At 46.1% G+C, this 18,341-nt stretch overlaps 1 protein-coding gene across 2 annotated transcripts; it reads right to left on the minus strand.

Moving 5' to 3' along the window:
* Positions 1-7,791: 7,791 nt before the first annotated feature.
* LOC137349261 (zinc finger protein 229-like) lies at positions 7,792-15,575 on the minus strand. Of its 2 annotated transcripts, XM_068014777.1 has the most exons (3): positions 15,401-15,575; positions 11,501-12,892; positions 7,792-8,161 (listed from the first exon to the last, which is right to left on the minus strand). In XM_068014777.1, the coding sequence occupies exons 2-3, from the start codon at positions 12,447-12,449 to the stop codon at positions 8,103-8,105; spliced, it is 1,008 nt and encodes a 335-aa protein (XP_067870878.1). In that variant the 5' UTR covers positions 12,450-12,892; positions 15,401-15,575; the 3' UTR covers positions 7,792-8,102. The 2 variants fall into 2 exon arrangements, with proteins under 2 accessions (XP_067870878.1, XP_067870877.1); XM_068014776.1 differs by having other exon boundaries at positions 7,792-12,892.
* Positions 15,576-18,341: the final 2,766 nt, after the last annotated feature.

Below are 18,341 nucleotides of genomic sequence, written 5' to 3' on the forward strand. Positions count from 1 at the left end.
CAGAGTGTGGGAAAGGATTCACTCAGTCATCCAACCTGCTGAAACACCAGCGAATTCACACTGGGGAGAGGCCGTTCACCTGCTCAGAGTGTGGGAAGGGATTCACTACTTCATCCTACCTGCTGATACACCAGCGAGTTCATGCTGGGGACTGGCCATTCATCTGCTCTGAGTGTGGGAAGGGATTCACTCAGTCATCCGACCTGCTGAGACACCAGCGAGTTCACACTGGGGAGAGGCCTTTCACCTGCACAGACTGTGGGAAGGGATTCACTCAGCTATCTAATCTGTTGAAACACCAACGAGTTCATATTGGGGAGAGGCCATTCACCTGCACAGAGTGTGGGAAGAGATTCAAAACTTTATCCAACCTGCTTTCACACCAGCGAGTTCACACTGGGGAGAGGCCATTCACCTGCTCGGAGTGTGGGAAGGGATTCACTCAGTCATCTGCCCTGCTGACACACCAGCGAGTTCACACTGGGGAGAAGCCGTTCACCTGCTCAGAGTGTGGGAAGGGATTCACTCAGTCATCCAATTTGCTGACACACCAGCGGGTTCACACTGGGGAGAGACCGTTCACCTGCTCTGAGTGTGGGAAAGGGTTCACTCGGTCATCCACCCTGCTGACACACCAGCGGGTTCACACTGGAGAGAGGCCATTCACCTGCTCTGAGTGTGGGAAGGGATTCACTCAGTCATACAATCTGCTGACACACCAGCGAGTTCACACTGGGGAGAGGCCATTCACCTGCTCAGAGTGTGGGAAGGGATTTACTCAATTATCCCACCTGTTGACACACCAGCGGGTTCACAGTGGGGAGAGGCCATTCATCTGCTCAGAGTGTGGGAAGGGATTCACTCAGTTATCCCACCTGCTGACACACCAGCGGGTTCACAGTGGGGAAAGGCCGTTCACCTGCTCAGAGTGTGGGAAGGGATTCACTCAGTTATCCCACCTGCTGACACACCAGCGAGTTCACACTGGCGAGGAGCCGTTCACCTGCTCAGAGTGTGGGAAGGGATTCACTCAGTTATCCACCCTGCTGAAACACCAGCGAGTTCACATGTAATTCAGGGATGATATGTTTCTGCCAAATGGCAGATTTCTAACATTGGGGTTTCGGAAAAGCACCATTGACTTCTGCCTTTCCAACATTAACCACTGGCAGTTCCGATTTGTTTTTAATGCTGGACGACTACAAAGCTGTTTTTAAGTCATCTTTATTTTCTATTTTCTTCCACCTCGGTGAAAATGAACCTCAACCGGGAAAGCAAGTGGGTGGAACTGAATCCTCCTTCACAACTTCAGTGTGTCATTCATCTGTAAATGGCTAAAAGGAAGTGTGTGTATACACAGACCTGTCGTGGGGAAGGTGTTAAAATCGATCATTAAGGAGGCTATAGCTGGGCACTCAGAAAAGTCAAGGTAATTGGGAATAGTCAGCATGGTTGTGTGAAAGGGAAATCATATTTAACCAGTTTATTGGAGTTCTTTGAAGCAGTAACATGTGCTATGGATAAAGGGGAGTCTGTTGACATACTGTACTTAGATTTCCAGAAGGCATTTGACAAGGTGCCACATAAAAGGTTCTTGCACAATGTAGGAGCTCATGGTGTAGGGGGTAACATATTAGCATGAATAGAAGATTGGCTGGCTGGCAGAAAACAGAGTCTGCATAAATAGGTCCTTTTCTGATTGGCAGGATGTGACCAGTGGAGTCACGCAGGGGTGTGTGCTGGGGCTTGAACTTTTTATAATTTATATCAATGTCTTAGATGAGGAGAGCGATGACATGGTAAATAAATTTGCAGATGATACAAAGACAGGTCGAAAAGTATGTTGCGAAGAGGATATAAGGAGGTTGCAGACCGATATAGATAAGTTGATTGGGCAAAATCTGGCAGATGAAGTATAATGTGGGAAAATGTAAAGTTGTTCACTTTGGCAGGAAGAATAAAAAAGCAGAGTATTACTTAAAAGGAGGACGACTGCAGAACCCGGAGGTGCAGAGGGATCTAGGTGTTCTGGTGCATGAGTCACAAAAAGTAATAAAGAATGGTATGCTGTCCTTTATTAGGAGAGGAATTGAAAATAAAAGTAAGGATGTTATGTTTCAGTTATACAGGGCATTGGTGAGATCACACCTCAAATACTGTGTGCAGTTTTGGTCTCCTTATTTAAGGATGGGTGTAAATGCATTGGAGGCAGTTAAGAGGAGGTTTACTAGACTGATACCTGGAATGAGTGGGTTGTCTTATGAGGAAAGGTTGAACAGACTGAACTTGTTATCACTGGAGTTTAGAAGAATGAGGGGAGACGTGATTGAAGTATATAAGATCCTGAATGGTCTTGACAAGGTGGATGTGGAAAGGATGTTTCCTCTCGTGGGTGAGTCCAGAACTAGGGGGCACTGTTTTAAAATTAGGGGTTATCCTTTTGGGACAGAGATGAGGAGAATTTCTTTTCTCTGAGGGTTGTGTCACTTTGGAACTCTCTGCCTCAGAAGGTGGTGGAGGCGTGATCCTTGAATATATTTAAAGCGTGGGTAGATCGATTTTTGTTAGGCAAGGGAATCAAAGGTTATCGGGGATAGATGGGAGTGTGGAATCAGAGACAAAAACAGATCAGCCATGATCTTATTGAGTGGTGGAGCGGGCTAGAGGGGCCGAATGGCCGACTTCTGCTCCTAATTCATATGTTCGTATGTGTGACCAATTCCCAATGTTTGTTTTTGCCTTCATGGGATATCTTAGCAGAAACCACCTGAGAACCGACACAGCTCATTTGACATGGCTTAAAATTAATGGTGCAGGATCAGTAGCTGGCAAGTCGCTGGTCTGCAGCAAAAACATTGGTCTGTCAATAGGAATTTGAAACTTGCTTCCATTTACACAGCAGTGTGTGTCTGAAGTAATTTCTGAAAACCCTGCGCAAACTGGTTACTGCTTGTGAATATCCTGCAGTGAGCATGAACTGTATAAACTTCATATGTCCTGTACTTTGCAGCAACTGAAGTGATCTGGAATTTCCACTTATCGGTTTGCTCAGGTGTATGGCTGAATTCCATTCATTGTTCATCTCCACTTTCACTGTCTACTGCCCCAGTCACACTGTAAACCAGGGTTGTACAACATATGGCCCGGAGGCCAGGATCCAGCCTGTCAAAGGTTTCCATCCGGCCCTCGGGTGTAAACTGTAGCCGGGGCCGTTCCTCATCCTCATCAGGGGTCCGTGACTGGAGATAAAAATATTTCCCTTTGTCGTCTTCTTGCAGACTGACTTAAAAAAAAAATGGTTATGAGTTTCACAGCTGACAGATCCTGACATTGGGATCAGCAGTTTCTGAACTTCAGACAGATTCAGGATTGTTTAAAAGCCTGCCGTAAATCCCTGAATCTATCCAAAGTTCAGAAACTGCTGTTCCTGATGTCAGGATCTGTCAGCTGTGAAACTGACATGAGATTTAAGAAAAACTGATCAACCATCTGCTGAACATTCCTGCTCCCTGCAACTGTTAGGGTTGGGGGGGGGGGAGGTGAGCAGAGAGAGAGAGCAAGCAAGAGAGAATGGGGGCAGAGAGAGAGCGGGCAAATAGAGGGGGTGGGGCAAAGAGAGAAAGGTGGGGCAGAGAGAGGGAGAGGGGTGAGGCAGAGAGAGGGGTCTAATAGGGGTTCAGAGAGTGAGATGAAGCAGAGAGTGGGGGGAGGAGAGTTAGAGAGCAGAGAGTGTGTTAGTGGGCAGTGAGAGAAGGAAGGTAGAGAGGGGCAGGGAGAAAGCGAGGGTCAGCGAGATAGACGGTGGGCAGAGAGAGAATGAGGGGGCAGTGAGAGAGGAGGCCAAATAGAGAGAGAGGGCAGAGAGAGTGGACAGATAAAATGGGGACAGATAATGGGGGAGGGGGGGGGGGGGGGTGGGGCATAGAGAGAGGGAGAGAGACTGATGAAGATCCGGACAGAATGACATCTTTCCAGAATACTCGGCATCACTGCAACAAGTGTCCGGGCAAACACTGACTAAAAAAATGCCAGGGCGGCGCAGTGGTTAGCACCGCAGCCTCACAACTCCAGCGACCCGGGTTCAATTCTGGGTACTGCCTGTGTGGAGTTTGCAAGTTCTCCCTGTGTCTGCGTGGGTTTTCTCAGGGTGCTCCGGCTTCCTCCCACAAGCCAAAAGACTTGCAGGTTGGTAGGTAAATTGGCCATTGTAAATTGCCCCCAGTATAGGTAGGTGGTAGGGAAATATAGGGACAGGTGGGGATGTGGTAGGAAAATGGAATTAGTGTAGGATTAGTATAAATGGGTGGTTGATGGTCGGCACAGACTCGGTGGGCCGAAGGGCCTGTTTCAGTGCTGTATCTCTAAACTAAACTAAAAATCAGTGTCCAACATAGTTACCAGAAAGTAAGTCAATAAATTAGACTTCTCATTTAAAGTTTCTTCACAAAAATGCACCATTGTTGTTGTTTTGATCTAAAGTAAGATAAATTTTAATGCCTTTGTCTTCGGGAAATGGCTTGTCTGCCCCCCATGTTTGACAAAAATTGTAAAGTGCCCCCCCACACGAAAAGGTTGGAAACCCTGCTGTAAACCTTGAATCAGGGTGAAACCGTCTTTTACACCATAGTGATGCAAGGCAAGAAGTATAACTCTCCATCTTTCTTCAATGTGTGGTTTGGCATTGCTTAAGATTATCTAGAAAAGACTGTCCTGCACCACAGGTGCTGTGTATTGGCAACCAATTGATGCAGTAGAACAGGATCCAGAAGTGTTCATCACTGTTGGGATATACAGTTGTCCATTGGACCTGCTGCATTGTCACAGGGCCATTACCAAACTTTTGAGCCTGATTTGGGGATGATGCAACAGAACCTCAAACTTGTTACTGTAGAGGTGGTCGTCGGCTCTCCCTCGATTCGAGGATGACGTCTACTCAAGGTCGCGGGTTTCTGCCATGGGTCTTCAGGTCACTGAACAGGCCGATTCTCGACCCGCAGATCTTTCGGCACATGGGGCAGGACGTCCCACCAGGTAGTGGGACCTGGAGTGCAGGATTTGCTTCCTAGAGGTACAACACCAGTCTCATTACTTTTCCACTGTCACTCGCAAGATCTGGGACAATTTTTACATTGCATTTGAAGAGGAAAACCACATTTTTAAAATAGTTTTCATTACGATTATGAGATCTGCACTGCAAACAAGATTATTTTCAGTTTAGAATCTTTATAATGTGACTATTTTAAATTATAAAATCTACCATGAGTCATGATATCTAAAAACAAGCGATTCTATCTATAGAGGCATTACATTTGCCAAAGTTAATAAGGTATATTTTCTTCAGTGCTCGGAGGTAAAATTGGGTTGGGTCGGGAGTATCACATGCTCCTAACAGAATGTATGTGATATTCCTGTCCATTTAAGTTAATGGACAGCAAATTGGACAGGCTGTATAACTGGTATACAATCCTCCCTACCTGGTTTTACTTTCTGCTTCATTCAGGCGATTATGGCATAGCACAAAATAAGAAAAATTACCCTGCTTATGTTCATGTTTCTGGATTGTCAATATCTAATAAATGTTTATTTTTTATTAATTTATATACCTACTGATTTGTGCACATCGTTTACCAAGGTATCAGAACGTGCCATCTGGTATGTTTATATATATATTGCTTTCCATTAAAGTTGACACATCTTCACAGAACACCTTTTACATGAACAAGCTATAAATAGACAGAAGCAGGACATTGAGAACATGAAGCTCTGTAAAACCAATTATCAGCTGTCAGGTAAGTTTCAGGAAATTGTACTCTGAGTACAGTGTAATTTTATTCAGTGCAGATGCAAAATTGTACAAAATTACCATTACTCAACCAGTTTGCTTCAATAACAGTGCTATAATTACATGATTCCGTGCCAAAAAAAATTCAGACTATTTTGTCTTTGGCCACTAATTTTCAGACCTTTTGGTCTTTGTCCACTCTCACCCCTGTATTTATTACTTGTTTTGTGAAATACTTTCCCTATTAGTGCTCAACTGCTGGATAACTCTGATTACATTTACATGTGTTTATCCATGTTTATAAAGTGTCTGTGTGTCCAGATTTAACTAAGTTGTGATTTGTAACCAATAAATGATGTTTCGGGTATGACTTGTAATCTGGTATCTTGGTGATTTGTCAAGAAAGATTTAATTCACTCACTCAGCAGCTCGAGAGGAACCAGACTGAGGTTTAATGAACATAAGAAATAGGAGCTGGAGGAGGCCATTTGGCCCTTTGAGCCTGCTCTGCCATTCACCAAGATCATGGCTGATCATCTACCTCAACTCCACCTTCCCGCACTATCCCCATATCCCTTAATTCACTCAGTACCCAAAAATCTATCAATCTCTGTCTTAAATATACTCAACGACTGAGCATCCACAGCTCCCTGGGGTAGATAATTCCAAAGATTCACAACCCTTTCAGTGAAGAAATTTCTCCTCATTTCAGTCCTAAATGGCCAATCCCTTATCCTGAGACCCGGTGTTCTAGATTCCCCAGACAGGGGAAACATTTTCTCAGCATCTACCCTGACAAGTCCCTTAAGAATTTATTATGTTTCAGTCAGATCACCTCTCATTCTTCTAAACTCCAGGGAATATAGACCTAGTCTACTCAATCTCTCCTCATAGGAGGAAATGGAGTACAGTTGGAGTGCTGTAGCATAGTGGTTATGTAACTGAACGAGTAATCCAGAGGTTGGGATCATGATGTAGAGACATTAATTCAAATCCCACAGCAGTTTAGGGATTTTAACTCAATTAATTAAGTAAATCTGGGATAAAAAAGCTAGTATCAGTAATGGTGACCATGAAACTACTGGATTGTCCTAAAAACCCACCTGGTTCACTAATGTCCTTCAGGGAAGGAAATCTGCCGTCCTTACCCGATCTGGCCTACAAATGACAGAAATGTGGTTGGCTCTTAACCACCTTATGAAATGGCCCAGCAAGACAGTCAGTTATCTTCAAGGAGGTGGCTCAACACCACCATCTCAAGGGTGATTAGGGACGGGGAATAAATACTGGCCTTTCCAGCAATACCCACATTCTGTGAATCAATAGAACAATCGCCTCATTCCCGGACCCAGACTAGTGAACGCCTGTTACATGCCCTCAAGGGCAAGTATTTCTCTCCTTAGGCAAGGCAACCAAAACTGCGCACAGTACTCCAGGTGGGGCCTCATTAATGTCCTGTATAATTGTTGTAAGACTTCTTTACTCTTATACCCTAATCCCTTTGTAACAAAAACTGATATACCAATTGCCTTCATAATTGGTTGTATCTGCAGGTCAAACTTTCTGTGATTCCTGTACGAGGACACCACGTCCCTCTGAACGCAAGGATCTCTCAGTCCCCTCACCATTCATAGGGAAAACAAAAAAACTTTTTTTTTTATCAAAGTGGATGACTTCACATTTCACCACATTGTATTCCATCTGCCATGTTCTTGCCCACTCACCCAACCTGTCTATATCCCTCTGCAACCTGTTTGTGTCCTCCTCACTGCTTACTTTCCCACCTAACTCTGTATCATCAGTAAACCTGGATACATTACACTCAGTCCCCTGTTACAGACAGGTAGGAAATGGGGTGACTGGCTTCCGCTTTTCACTTCCCAACTGACCACAGATAGTGTTTTTGTTAAAACGAGTGTTCCAGCCCCTGAAAGTTTTAAGGGTCAAATAAACAGACCAACGACAGGTTTCCTCCTAGGTTTAAAGAAAGAAATCTTTATTTTTTTCCACAATAACTGAATTGTTCGCATCCTTCACCCACTCACACATAAGGAGTGATAGATAGAAAGGAAAAGGTAAAATGCACTTAAAGTCCCAAGTTATCTAAGAGTTTTGTGCTTTGCAAAAACCTGTTGAATGGTCTGGGGAGGAAAGTCTTTTCAAAGGTGCAGGCCTGGATGTTTGTCGTCTTGAACTTGAAGTGTTGCAGATTTCTGGTTTACTTCCACTGGTGGGGAATTCAAAGTCACCTTGCAATTTCTCTCTGCTTCAGTTGTTCAAAGTTGGTTTGAAACTGTTTTTGCAGACAGGGCACCTTTGCTCAGCTGGTCAACCTCACAGCTTCTCTGGCTGGAAGTATGGCCTTCAGTCTCTCCCTCTCTGCAAGAAAAAAGTCCCAGCTTGGTTTCAGTCATGTGATCAAAGAATACTCTCTCCTGCAGGGTTTATACAATGTCTTTGAACGTGCACCATTGTTAAAAATGGGATTTGAAGATGGCTCATCATGATACCGTGGTGTCAGGTCACACCTATTATTTTGGTTTTGAATCCACAGTCTCCCTCTCTGCCAGGGTCTTTGATAACACAATTGTTGAAGATAGGAGCTGCTTTGCTTTGAATTGCCTGTTTCCCATTTTAATGTCTTCCCAGGGCTGGACCAGATGTGATGATGGGTTTTGGACTCCCACAGCCCAGATGTATTTTGTATTACAGGAGGGGAGTCACCTGACCCCTACCCAATCTTGTCTGCAGCAATGTGTCCATGTTTTGGAGTTTAACTCACCAGTTCATTTTTTATAGTTCATTACTGCTCCTGTTCACTTCATTTTTCGTCTTCACTGTTTCTGTGAGGGTAACAGCTGAATCTGGCTGGGTTCAGTTCGACACTCATTGGTTCCTCTCTCTCTCCTCCCCTGAAGGTGCTGATTCTGTCTGTATGTATATGCTCTCTCCCCTCCTCCAACACTCTTGCCCTCCCTCTCCATTGTAACATCTCCCAGTTCTGGTGATGGGCTGTCACTGACCACTCTCCATTTCTCCTTCTTATGCAGGTGCTCCCTGATTGTTACCATTTCATATAATCATGCAGCAGAGAAGGAGGCCATTTGCTCCATCGTGTCTGTGCTGGCTCTTTGAAAGAACAAACCAATTAGTCCCATTCCCCTACACTTTCCCGATAGCCTTAGAAACTTTCCCCTCCAAAGCTTTTTTTAAACCAATTATCTTTGAAAGTTATTAATGAATCTGCTTCCTCCACCCTTTCAGGCAGTGCATTCCAGATCAGAACAACTCACTGCCTAAAATCATTTCTCCTCAGCTCCTCCCACTAGCTTTATTGGTCAATTGTTTTAAATCTCTGTCCTCTGGTTACTGACCCTCCTGCCAGTGGAAACAGTGTCTCCCTCTCCATTCAATGAAAATCCCTCATCATTTTGAACATGTCTGTTAAATCTCCCCTTAACCTTCTCTGCTCTCAGGAGAACAATGCCAGCTTCTTCAGAGAACTGAAACCCCTCATCCCTGGTATCATTCTAGTAAATCTCCTCTACACCCTCTCCAAGGCCTTGATTCTTTTCTAAAGTCTGATGCCCAGAACTGGACACAATACTCCAGCTGAGATCTAACTAGTGATTTATAAAGGTTTAGCAGAGTTTCCTTGCCTCTGTACTTTAGGCTTCTATTTATAAAGCCAAGGAGCTGGTCTGTGTTTAAACAGCTTTATCAATTTGTTCTGCCACCTTCAAAGATTTGTGTTCAGGCACCCCCAGGTCTCTCTGATCCTCCACTGTTTAAACTTGTACTAATTAGTGTATGTTGGCTCTCTTCATTCTTCCTTCCAAAATGCATTACATTACACTCTTCTGCATTAAATTTCATCTGCCATGTTTCTGCCCATTGCACCAGTCTGTCAATATCCTCCAGAGATCTGGTACCATCCTTCTCACTCTTTTCTGCTCCTGTCATTTACAGACATTCCCTGACCAGTCCCCATTTGGCCTCCATTTACAGACAGTAATATCTTCACTCTTTTCTGCTGATCTTGTGCAGCAGAGCTGGTGTGGATAGAAGGACTTGGTCTGCAAGGTACGGTCTGCCTGAGGGTGATGATGAATATTCTTGTGTCATAGCTCAGTGAGATCTGATCACTTAGTGAGTCTGTATAAGTGTAATTCAGATAGACACAGCTTGTGTCATAGTTCAAGATCTGATCATTTACCCAGTGAGTGAGTCTGTATAAATGTAACTCAGATAGACACAGCTTGTGTCATAGTTCAGTGAGATCTGATCACATACCCAGTGAGTGAGTCTGTATAAATGTAACTCAGATAGACACAGCTTGTTAGGGAGAAGGAAGTTCTGAACTAACCACTGGACTTTCTCTTCTCCACAATTGAGGAAAGGTGACTCTTTCTGTACATTCAAAACTACTAATAAAATGATGAAAGATAATTTGTTGTTGAGAGCCAAATTATTTTGTGGAATTAGCAGCGACAAGTGGGATTGACCCACAGCCGGAGTCACCACTTTAAGGACAGGAAGAGAGAGAATCTGGAGAGGCGAGAAGTAGTAGTAGGAGCCTGGATGCTGACTCAGGAACAGTGAGCAGAGAGGGCAGGGGGGGGGAGGGTGGGGAGTGTGTGGAACGAGGATTTATAGATTTAGGGGAATGAAAGGAGAAAGAATATTCCATGGAAACTAGAACTGTCTGTTCCGAATTTCGATCCTGCACCAACAGCCATGACTTTTGTAAACTAGTTTTACAGGAAATTCAAACCAAAAATCTCAGCAAGATCCTACAGAATCACTTAATTCATTTGTAATCAGCCTCTAATTATGGAAGGAGAAACATTACTTTATTTTGTCTGTGGGAAAAGGTTAAAACATCATTGAGGCTGGAAAAGCACCGAGACGCACGGACACATGGGAAGATTTTGCTACCGTGCCATCGCTCCCCTCATCTAAGTCATTTTATATATATATATATACACACACACACACATACAGAAGACTGACACACTGAGGTTTTTTACAGCACTGAAAAAGGCCATTCGGCCCGAGTCTGTGCCGACCATCAACCACCCATTTATACTAATCCTACATTAATCCCATATTCCCTACCACGTCCCGACAATTCTCCGACCTACCTACACTAGGGGCAATTTATAATGGCCAATTTACCGATCAACCTGCAAGTCTTTGGCTGAGAGGGGAAACTGGAGCACCCGGTGGAAACCCACGCAGACACAGGGAGAACTTGCAAACTCCACACAGGCAGTACCCAGAATCGGACCCAGGACTCTGGAGCTGTGAGTGTGGTGCTAGCCACCGCGCCACCCAAAGTTGTGAAGGAGTATGCAGTTCCACCTACTTACTTTCCTGGTTGAAATTCATTTCCACCAAGGTGTAACAAAATAAATAAAAAGACGACTTAAAGACAGCTTTGTCGTTGTCTGGCATTAAAAGGTTGGGAAAAGGAGAAGCCAATGGTGGATTTCTGAAACCCCAAAGTCAGAAATCCGCCATTTGGCAGAAACTTCTCATCCCCGAGTTACTTGTGAACTTGCTGGTGTTTCAGCAGGGTGGATAACCGAGCGAACCCCTTCCCACACTCTGAGCAGCTTAACAGCCTCTCCCCAGTATGAACCCGCTGGTGTCTCTGCAGGTCGGATGAAGTAGTGAATCCCTTCCCACAATCTGAACAGGTGAACGGCCTCTCACCAGTGTGAACTCGCTGGTGTTTCAGCAGGTTGGATGAAGTTGTGAATCCCCTCCCACAATCTGGGCAGGTGAACGGCCTCTCCCCAGTGTGAACTCGCTGGTGTTTCAGCAGGTTGGATGAAGTTGTGAATCCCTTCCCACAATCTGGGCAGGTGAACGGCCTCTCCCCAGTGTGAATTCGCTGGTGTGTCAGCAGGTAGGACGATCGAGTGAATCCCTTCCCACATTCTGGGCAGGTGAATGGCCTCTCCCCAGTGTGAACACGCTGGTGTGTCAGCAGGATGGATGAAGTAGTGAATCCCTTTCCACACTCTGAGCAGGTGAACGGCCTCTCGCCAGTGTGAACTCGCTGGTGTGTTAGTAGGTGGGATGACGTAGTGAATCCTTTCCCACACTCAAAGCACGTGAATGGCCTCTCCTCAGCGTGAACTCGCTGGTGTCTCAGCAGGTCGGATGAAGTAGTGAATTGCTTCCCACACTCAGAGCAGGTGAACAGCCTCTCCCCAGTATGAACTCGCTGGTGTGTCTGCAGGTGGGATGACCGAGTGAATCCCTTCCCACATTCAGAGCAGGTGAACGGCCTCTCCCCAGTGTGAACTCGCTGGTGGTTCAGCAGAGTGGATAACCCAGTGAATCTCTTCCCACACTCTGAGCAGGTGAATGGCCTCTCCCCAGTGTGAACCCACTGGTGTGTCAGCAGGTTGAATGACTGAGTGAATCCCTTCCCACACTCTGGGCAGGTGAACGGCCTCTCCCCAGTGTGAACTCGCTGGTGTCTCAGCAGGTGGGAGAACTGAGTGAATCCCTTCCCACACACTGAGCAGGTGAACGGCCTCTCCCCAGTGTGAATACGCTGGTGTACAGTGAGCTCGCTTGATCGCCTAAACCCAGCCCCACAGTGAGAGCACCTGAATGGTCTCTTCCCAGTGTGAACACGTTGATGATACATCAGTTCAGTGGAACATTTGTAGCAATTCCCACAGAATGGACATTTAAAAGGTCTCTCGTCAGTGTGAACTCGCTGGTGTGTCAGCAGGTAGGATGATTGAGTGAATCTCTTCCCACAGTCGGAGCAGGTGAACGGCCTCTCCAGGGTGTGTCTGCGTGGATGAGATTCCAGCTGGATAATTTAATCACTTTCCACAGTCCCCTTATTTACATGGTTTCTTCCCAGTGTGACTGCGCTTGTGTTTCTACAGGCCAGATGATCGGCTGAAACTTTGTCCAGACACAGAAAATGTGTAGTTTCTCCCCACTGTGATCGCTGATTTTTTTCCTTTTATGTTCAAAATCTGGTGATATTCAGGTTACAATAAACTCGGTGACTCCTTCAGATCCTGATCTGTTGTTTGCCTTGCATTTCATGGCTGCAATTCCTCCCCTTCTAAAATGCTGTGAAATTGATTGAAAACAGAAAAAAAAAGTGTGTAAGGGAATCCACAAAGGCAGGTTGTGAAATGGAGCTGAATGTATCTGGTAATTTATGGGGACGGCACTAGGAAAAAGTGACCATGAAAGCTGCTGGATTGATGTACAACCCCAACTGGTTCATTAATGTCCTTCAGGGAAGGGAACCTGCCAACTAGTCTGGACCTACACAAGACTCTGCCCTCTATAGGAGGAGAGACAAAGTGAAAGAGTCAGGGCAAGGTGGGAGTGGCAGGGAGAGGAGTGGTATTTTATATATCTGCAGCTCGGCCAGAACTTTGACAGAACCTCCCAAACCCTCAAATCTATCATCCAGAAGGTCCAGGGTTTCCAGTGTATGTGAACACCATCACCTCCAAGTTCCCCTCCAAGTCACACACCATCCTGACTTGTCTGACATCCAGTACTGGATGAACAGAAATTTCCTCCATTTAAATATTGGGAAGTCTGAAGCCATTGTCTTCAGTTCCTGTTACAAACTCCACTCCCTCACCACCAACTCAATCCCTCTCCCTGGCAACTGTTTGAGGCTAAACCAGACCATTCATAACCTTGGTGTCATATCTGACCCCGAGATGAGCTTCTGACTGCAGATCAGCACCATCACTCAGACCGCCTATTTCCATCTCAGTAACATCACCAGACTTCACCACTGTCTCAGCTCATCTGCCTCTGAAACTTACATCCATGTATTTGTTACCTCTCAACTTGACTATTCTAACACACTCCTGGCCAGCCTCTCACATTCTACCCTCTGTAAACTTGAGATCATCCAAAACTCTGCTGCCTGTGTCCTTACTCGAACCCAGTCCTGTTCACCCATCACCACTGTGCTCACTGACCTACACAGACTCCCAGTTAAACAGCACCTCAATTTTAAAATCCTCATCCTTGTTTTCAAATCCCTCCATTCCCTCACCATCTCTATAATCTCCTCCAGCCCTACAACCCTCCGAGAGATCAGGGCTCATCTAATTCTGGCATCTTGAACATCCCTGATTTTCATTGCTCCCCCACTGGTGGCCGTGCCTTCAGCTGCCAAGGCCATAATCTTTGGAAATCCCTCCCTAATCCTCTCCGCCTCTCTACCTCACCTTCCGTGATTCAGACACTGATTAAAACCCACCTCTCTGATCAAGCTTTTGGTCAACTGCCCTAATATCTCTTTATATGGCTCAGTGTCAAATGTTACTTTCTAACACTCCTGTGAAATGCCTTGGAACATTTTATTACATTAAAGGTGCTATATAAATACAAGTTGATGTTAACTTGGACATTTATCACCGTTCCTTCATCATCACTGGGTGAAAATCCTGTAACTCCTTCCCTAACACCATTGTGGGAGCACCTTCACCACACAGACTGCAGTGGTTCAAGAAGAAGGCCCACCATCACCTTCTCAATGGGCAACTGGGGATTGGTAATATACGCTGGTCTGGCTGGTGACACCCATATCCCAAGAATAAAGTAAGAAGAAATCTGTATATGCAAAATAGATGAAAAGCCTCGACATAAATATTTGTTCTAAAACAGTGTTCTTTTACACTGAGTGGTTGGTGTCTGTTTAGCAACCTCATCTCCCCTGGAATCTACCTCCCTTGACAGTCTCACATTGGAAACTGTTGGGCCTGACCGGGTTCAAAAGTACTGGGGATTAAATCCAGCAGCTCCTGCTCCATCTACACTCCAGAACAAATTTTTGCAACAAAAAAGACCGACACAGGTCAGGGTCCGACTTCCACATTTAACATCCACCCCAATGCCAACTGGCTCTTAATTGGTCCGTCTGTGTTTCTCAACTCAGTTCTGTGAGTAACGCCTGCAATAAAACAAAAGCAAAATACTGAAGCTGCCGGAAATCTGAAATAAAAGGATGAAATGCTGGAAATACTCAGCAGGTCAGGCAGCATCTGTGAAGAAAGAAACAGAGTTAATATTTCAGGCACATCGAGCTGCCGGAGCCTGCAGCCTGGAACTCGGAGTGGGAGGAGGAGGAGGAAGAATGAGGAGAGGCAATATAGTCCAACACTCACAACAACCTACAATCCATCTCCATTACCAGGATAGAGAGACAGACTTTAGAAACACTCAGCAACACGACTCCAGTAAAAGATCCCAGGAGGAAAAGGGGGAGCAGTGTGTGTACCTGCCCTGATATCCCCCTCCCCAGGCCTGTCAGTCAAACCCCCCACTCCTCCCAGTCCACAGCTCAGCCTATCAGCTTCCTGCACCTTGAGCCAGCCCTGCCCAGGTGTGGCCCAGTCCAAGGGGAGTCTTTGTGGAACCAGGGAGTGGGGGAGGGGGAACCTCCTGCCCTGTGCTGTGTCCCAAATGGTTCCTCCCTCCCCTCCCCCAGGCCCCTTTATAACTGAGCTCAGTTTCCTTTAAAGTTTTCTCCTTTGATGTTACAGTGGGGGTGTTGAGGCCTACACCGGATGTTTCTAAAGCCTCCCTGCCGGCTCCGCCGCTTACCGGCTATGGGAATCTCTCTCTGATGTTGGACCCTGTTTCCTCGCCACAGATTCCCACGTCTCACAATCAACTGTCCACCGGCATTCCTCACATCACGCATGCTCCAGATAATTTCCGTTGGTGTGCATGCGCACTCGGTACTTGAATCACATGCCAGGGACCTTTCACCCAAGAGGTCACAATATCCAATTGATGGACAGCAGCTCCTGACCAATAGCAAGCGAGGGCGGCCCCTGAGTTCCTCCGATTGATTGGGCGACTCCCGCCCGTTCTGTCCTTCTGCCCTCCCTCTTCCTATTGGTCCAGAGCCGCCATCAATCAGGGCGGTGAGAGCTGAGCATGCGCGCTGACAGAGTTGCAGCGTGGTTCCAGCAGGTGAGAGGGAGGCGGGTTTTTAAAGCCCCGAATAAATGCAAAATACTGCAGATGATGGAAATCTGAAATAAAAACAGAAAGTGCTGGAAATACTCAGCAGGTTTGGCAGCATCTGTGGAGGGGGAAGCAAAGTTAACGTTTTAGGTCTGTGACCTCATTGAGTCATAGTCATAGAGTTATCCAGCGCAGAAACAGGCCCTTCGGCCCATTGTGTCTGTGCCGGTCATCAAGCACTTATCTATTCTAATCCCATTTTCCAGCACTTGGCCCAAAGCCTTGTATGCTATGGCGTTTCAAATGGTCATCTAAATACTTCTTAATGTTGTGAGGGTTCCTGCCTCTACCACCTCTTCAGGTTGTGTGTTCCAGATTCTAACCACCCTCTGGGTGAATTTTCTTTTCCTCAAATTCCCTCTAAACCTCCTGCCCCTTACCTTAAATCTGTGCCCCCTGGTTATTGATCCCTCTGCTAAGGGAAAAGGTTTGTTCCTATCAATGCCCCTCATAATTTTGTGTACCTCAATCAGGTCCCCCCTCAGCCTTCTCTGCTCTAAGGAAAACAACCCTAGCCTATCCAGTCTCTCTTCATAGCTGAAATGCTCCAGTCCAGGCAACATCCTGGTGAATCTCCTCCGAATCCTCTCCAGTGCAATCACATCCTTCCTATAGTGTGGTGCCCAGAACTGTATACAGTACTCCAGTTGTGGCCTAACTAGCGTTTTATACAGCTCCATCATAACCTCCCTGCTCTTATATTCTATGCCTTACCTAATAAAGGCAAGACCTGTCATCAGAACTGGCAAAGGTTAGAAAAGAATTAGGTTTTCAGCAAGTGACGGGGAGGGGGTTGGGGGAGAGATTGGGCAGAGGTCAGGAGAAATTAAATAACCAAGCTGTCCTGAGGCAAAGGCAAAGAGTGTGTTAATGTTTGTGGTGAAAGGCAAAACATTAGTCCAGAGAGAGTGTGAATAACAGAATGATGAGCAGCTCTGACTAGAGGGGGACCTGATTGAGGTATACAAAATTATCAGGGGCATGATAGGGTAGATAGAAACAAACGCTTTCCCTTAGCGGAGGTGTCAATAACCAGGCGGCATAGATTTAAGGTAAAGGGCAGGAAGTTTAGAGGAGATTTGAGGAAAACATTTTTCACCCAAAGGGTGGTTGGAATCTGGAATGCACTGCCTGAGGGGGTGATAGATGTAGGAACTCTCACAACATTTAGGAAGTATTTAGATGACACTTGAAATGCCATAGCACACAAGGCTATGGGTCAAATGCTGGAAAATGGGATTAGAAGAGATAGGTGCTTGATGGTCGGCACGGACTTGGTGGGCTGTAGGACCTGTTTCTGTGCTGTATAACTCTATGACTATGACCCATGACTAGAAAAGGCCAGTCATGCTCTGAAGTTATTGAACTCAATGTTCAGTCCTCAAGGCTGTAGAGTGCCTAACCGAAAGATCAGGTGCTGCTTCTTGAGCTGGCGTTGATGTTCAGTGGAAAATTGGAGCAGGCCAAAGACAGAAATGTTGGCATGAGAGCAAGGGGGAGTGTTGAAATGGCGAGCAACCGGAAGCTCGGGGTCATGTTTACAGATGAGCGGAGGTGCTCTGCAAAGCGGTCACCCAATCGGTGTTTGGTCTCCCCAATGTAGAGGAGCCCACATTGCGAGCAGCGAATACAGTATTCTAAATTGAAAGATGTGCAAGTAAATCGCTGCTTCACTTGAAAGGAGTGTTTGGGGCCTGGGATAGTGAGGACAGAGGAGGTAAATGGGCAATTACCTCCTGCGATTGCAGGGGAAGATGCCGTGGTAAGGGGATGAGGTGGTGGGGATAATGGAGGAGTGGACCAGGGTGTCATGGAGGGAACGATCCCTTTGGAATGCTGATAGGGGAGGGGAAGATGTGTTTGGTGGTGGGATCATGCAGGAGTTAGCCGAAATGGTGGAGGATGATCCTCTGGATTTTGAGGCTTGTGGGGTGGAAAGTGAGGACAAGGGGAACCCTGTTGCCATTCTGGGAGGGAGGGGAAGGGGTGAGGGCAGACTGCAGGAAATGGGCCAGACATGGTTGAAGGCCCTGTCAACCACAGTTGTGGGGGGTGGGGGACGCACGGGAATCCTCATTTGAGGAAAAAGGAAGACGTATCAGAAACGCTGTTGTGGAAGGTTGCATCATCAGAACAGATGTGTCAGTGATGGAGAAACTGGGTGAATGGAATGGAGTCCTTACAGGAGGCAGGGTGTGAAGAAGTGTAGTCGAGGTAGCTGTGGGAGTTGGTGGGGTTATAATGAATATTAGTGCACAACGTATCCCCAGAGTCGGAGACAGAGAGATCGAGAAAGCGAAGGGAAGTGTCAGAGATGGACCATGTAAAGGTGAGAGAAGGGTGGAAATTAGAAGCAAAGTTGATAAAGTTTTCCAGTTCAGGGCGCGAGCAGGAAACGGCACCGATACAGTCATCAATGTATCGGAAAAAGAGTTGGGAGAGGGGGCCTGAGTAGGGCTGGAACAAGGAATGTTTGGCATATCCCACAAAAAGACATGCGGGGTACCAATAG

Source organism: Heterodontus francisci, chromosome 34, assembly GCF_036365525.1.
Source record: "Heterodontus francisci isolate sHetFra1 chromosome 34, sHetFra1.hap1, whole genome shotgun sequence".
NCBI classification, from domain to species: Eukaryota; Metazoa; Chordata; class Chondrichthyes; order Heterodontiformes; family Heterodontidae; genus Heterodontus; species Heterodontus francisci.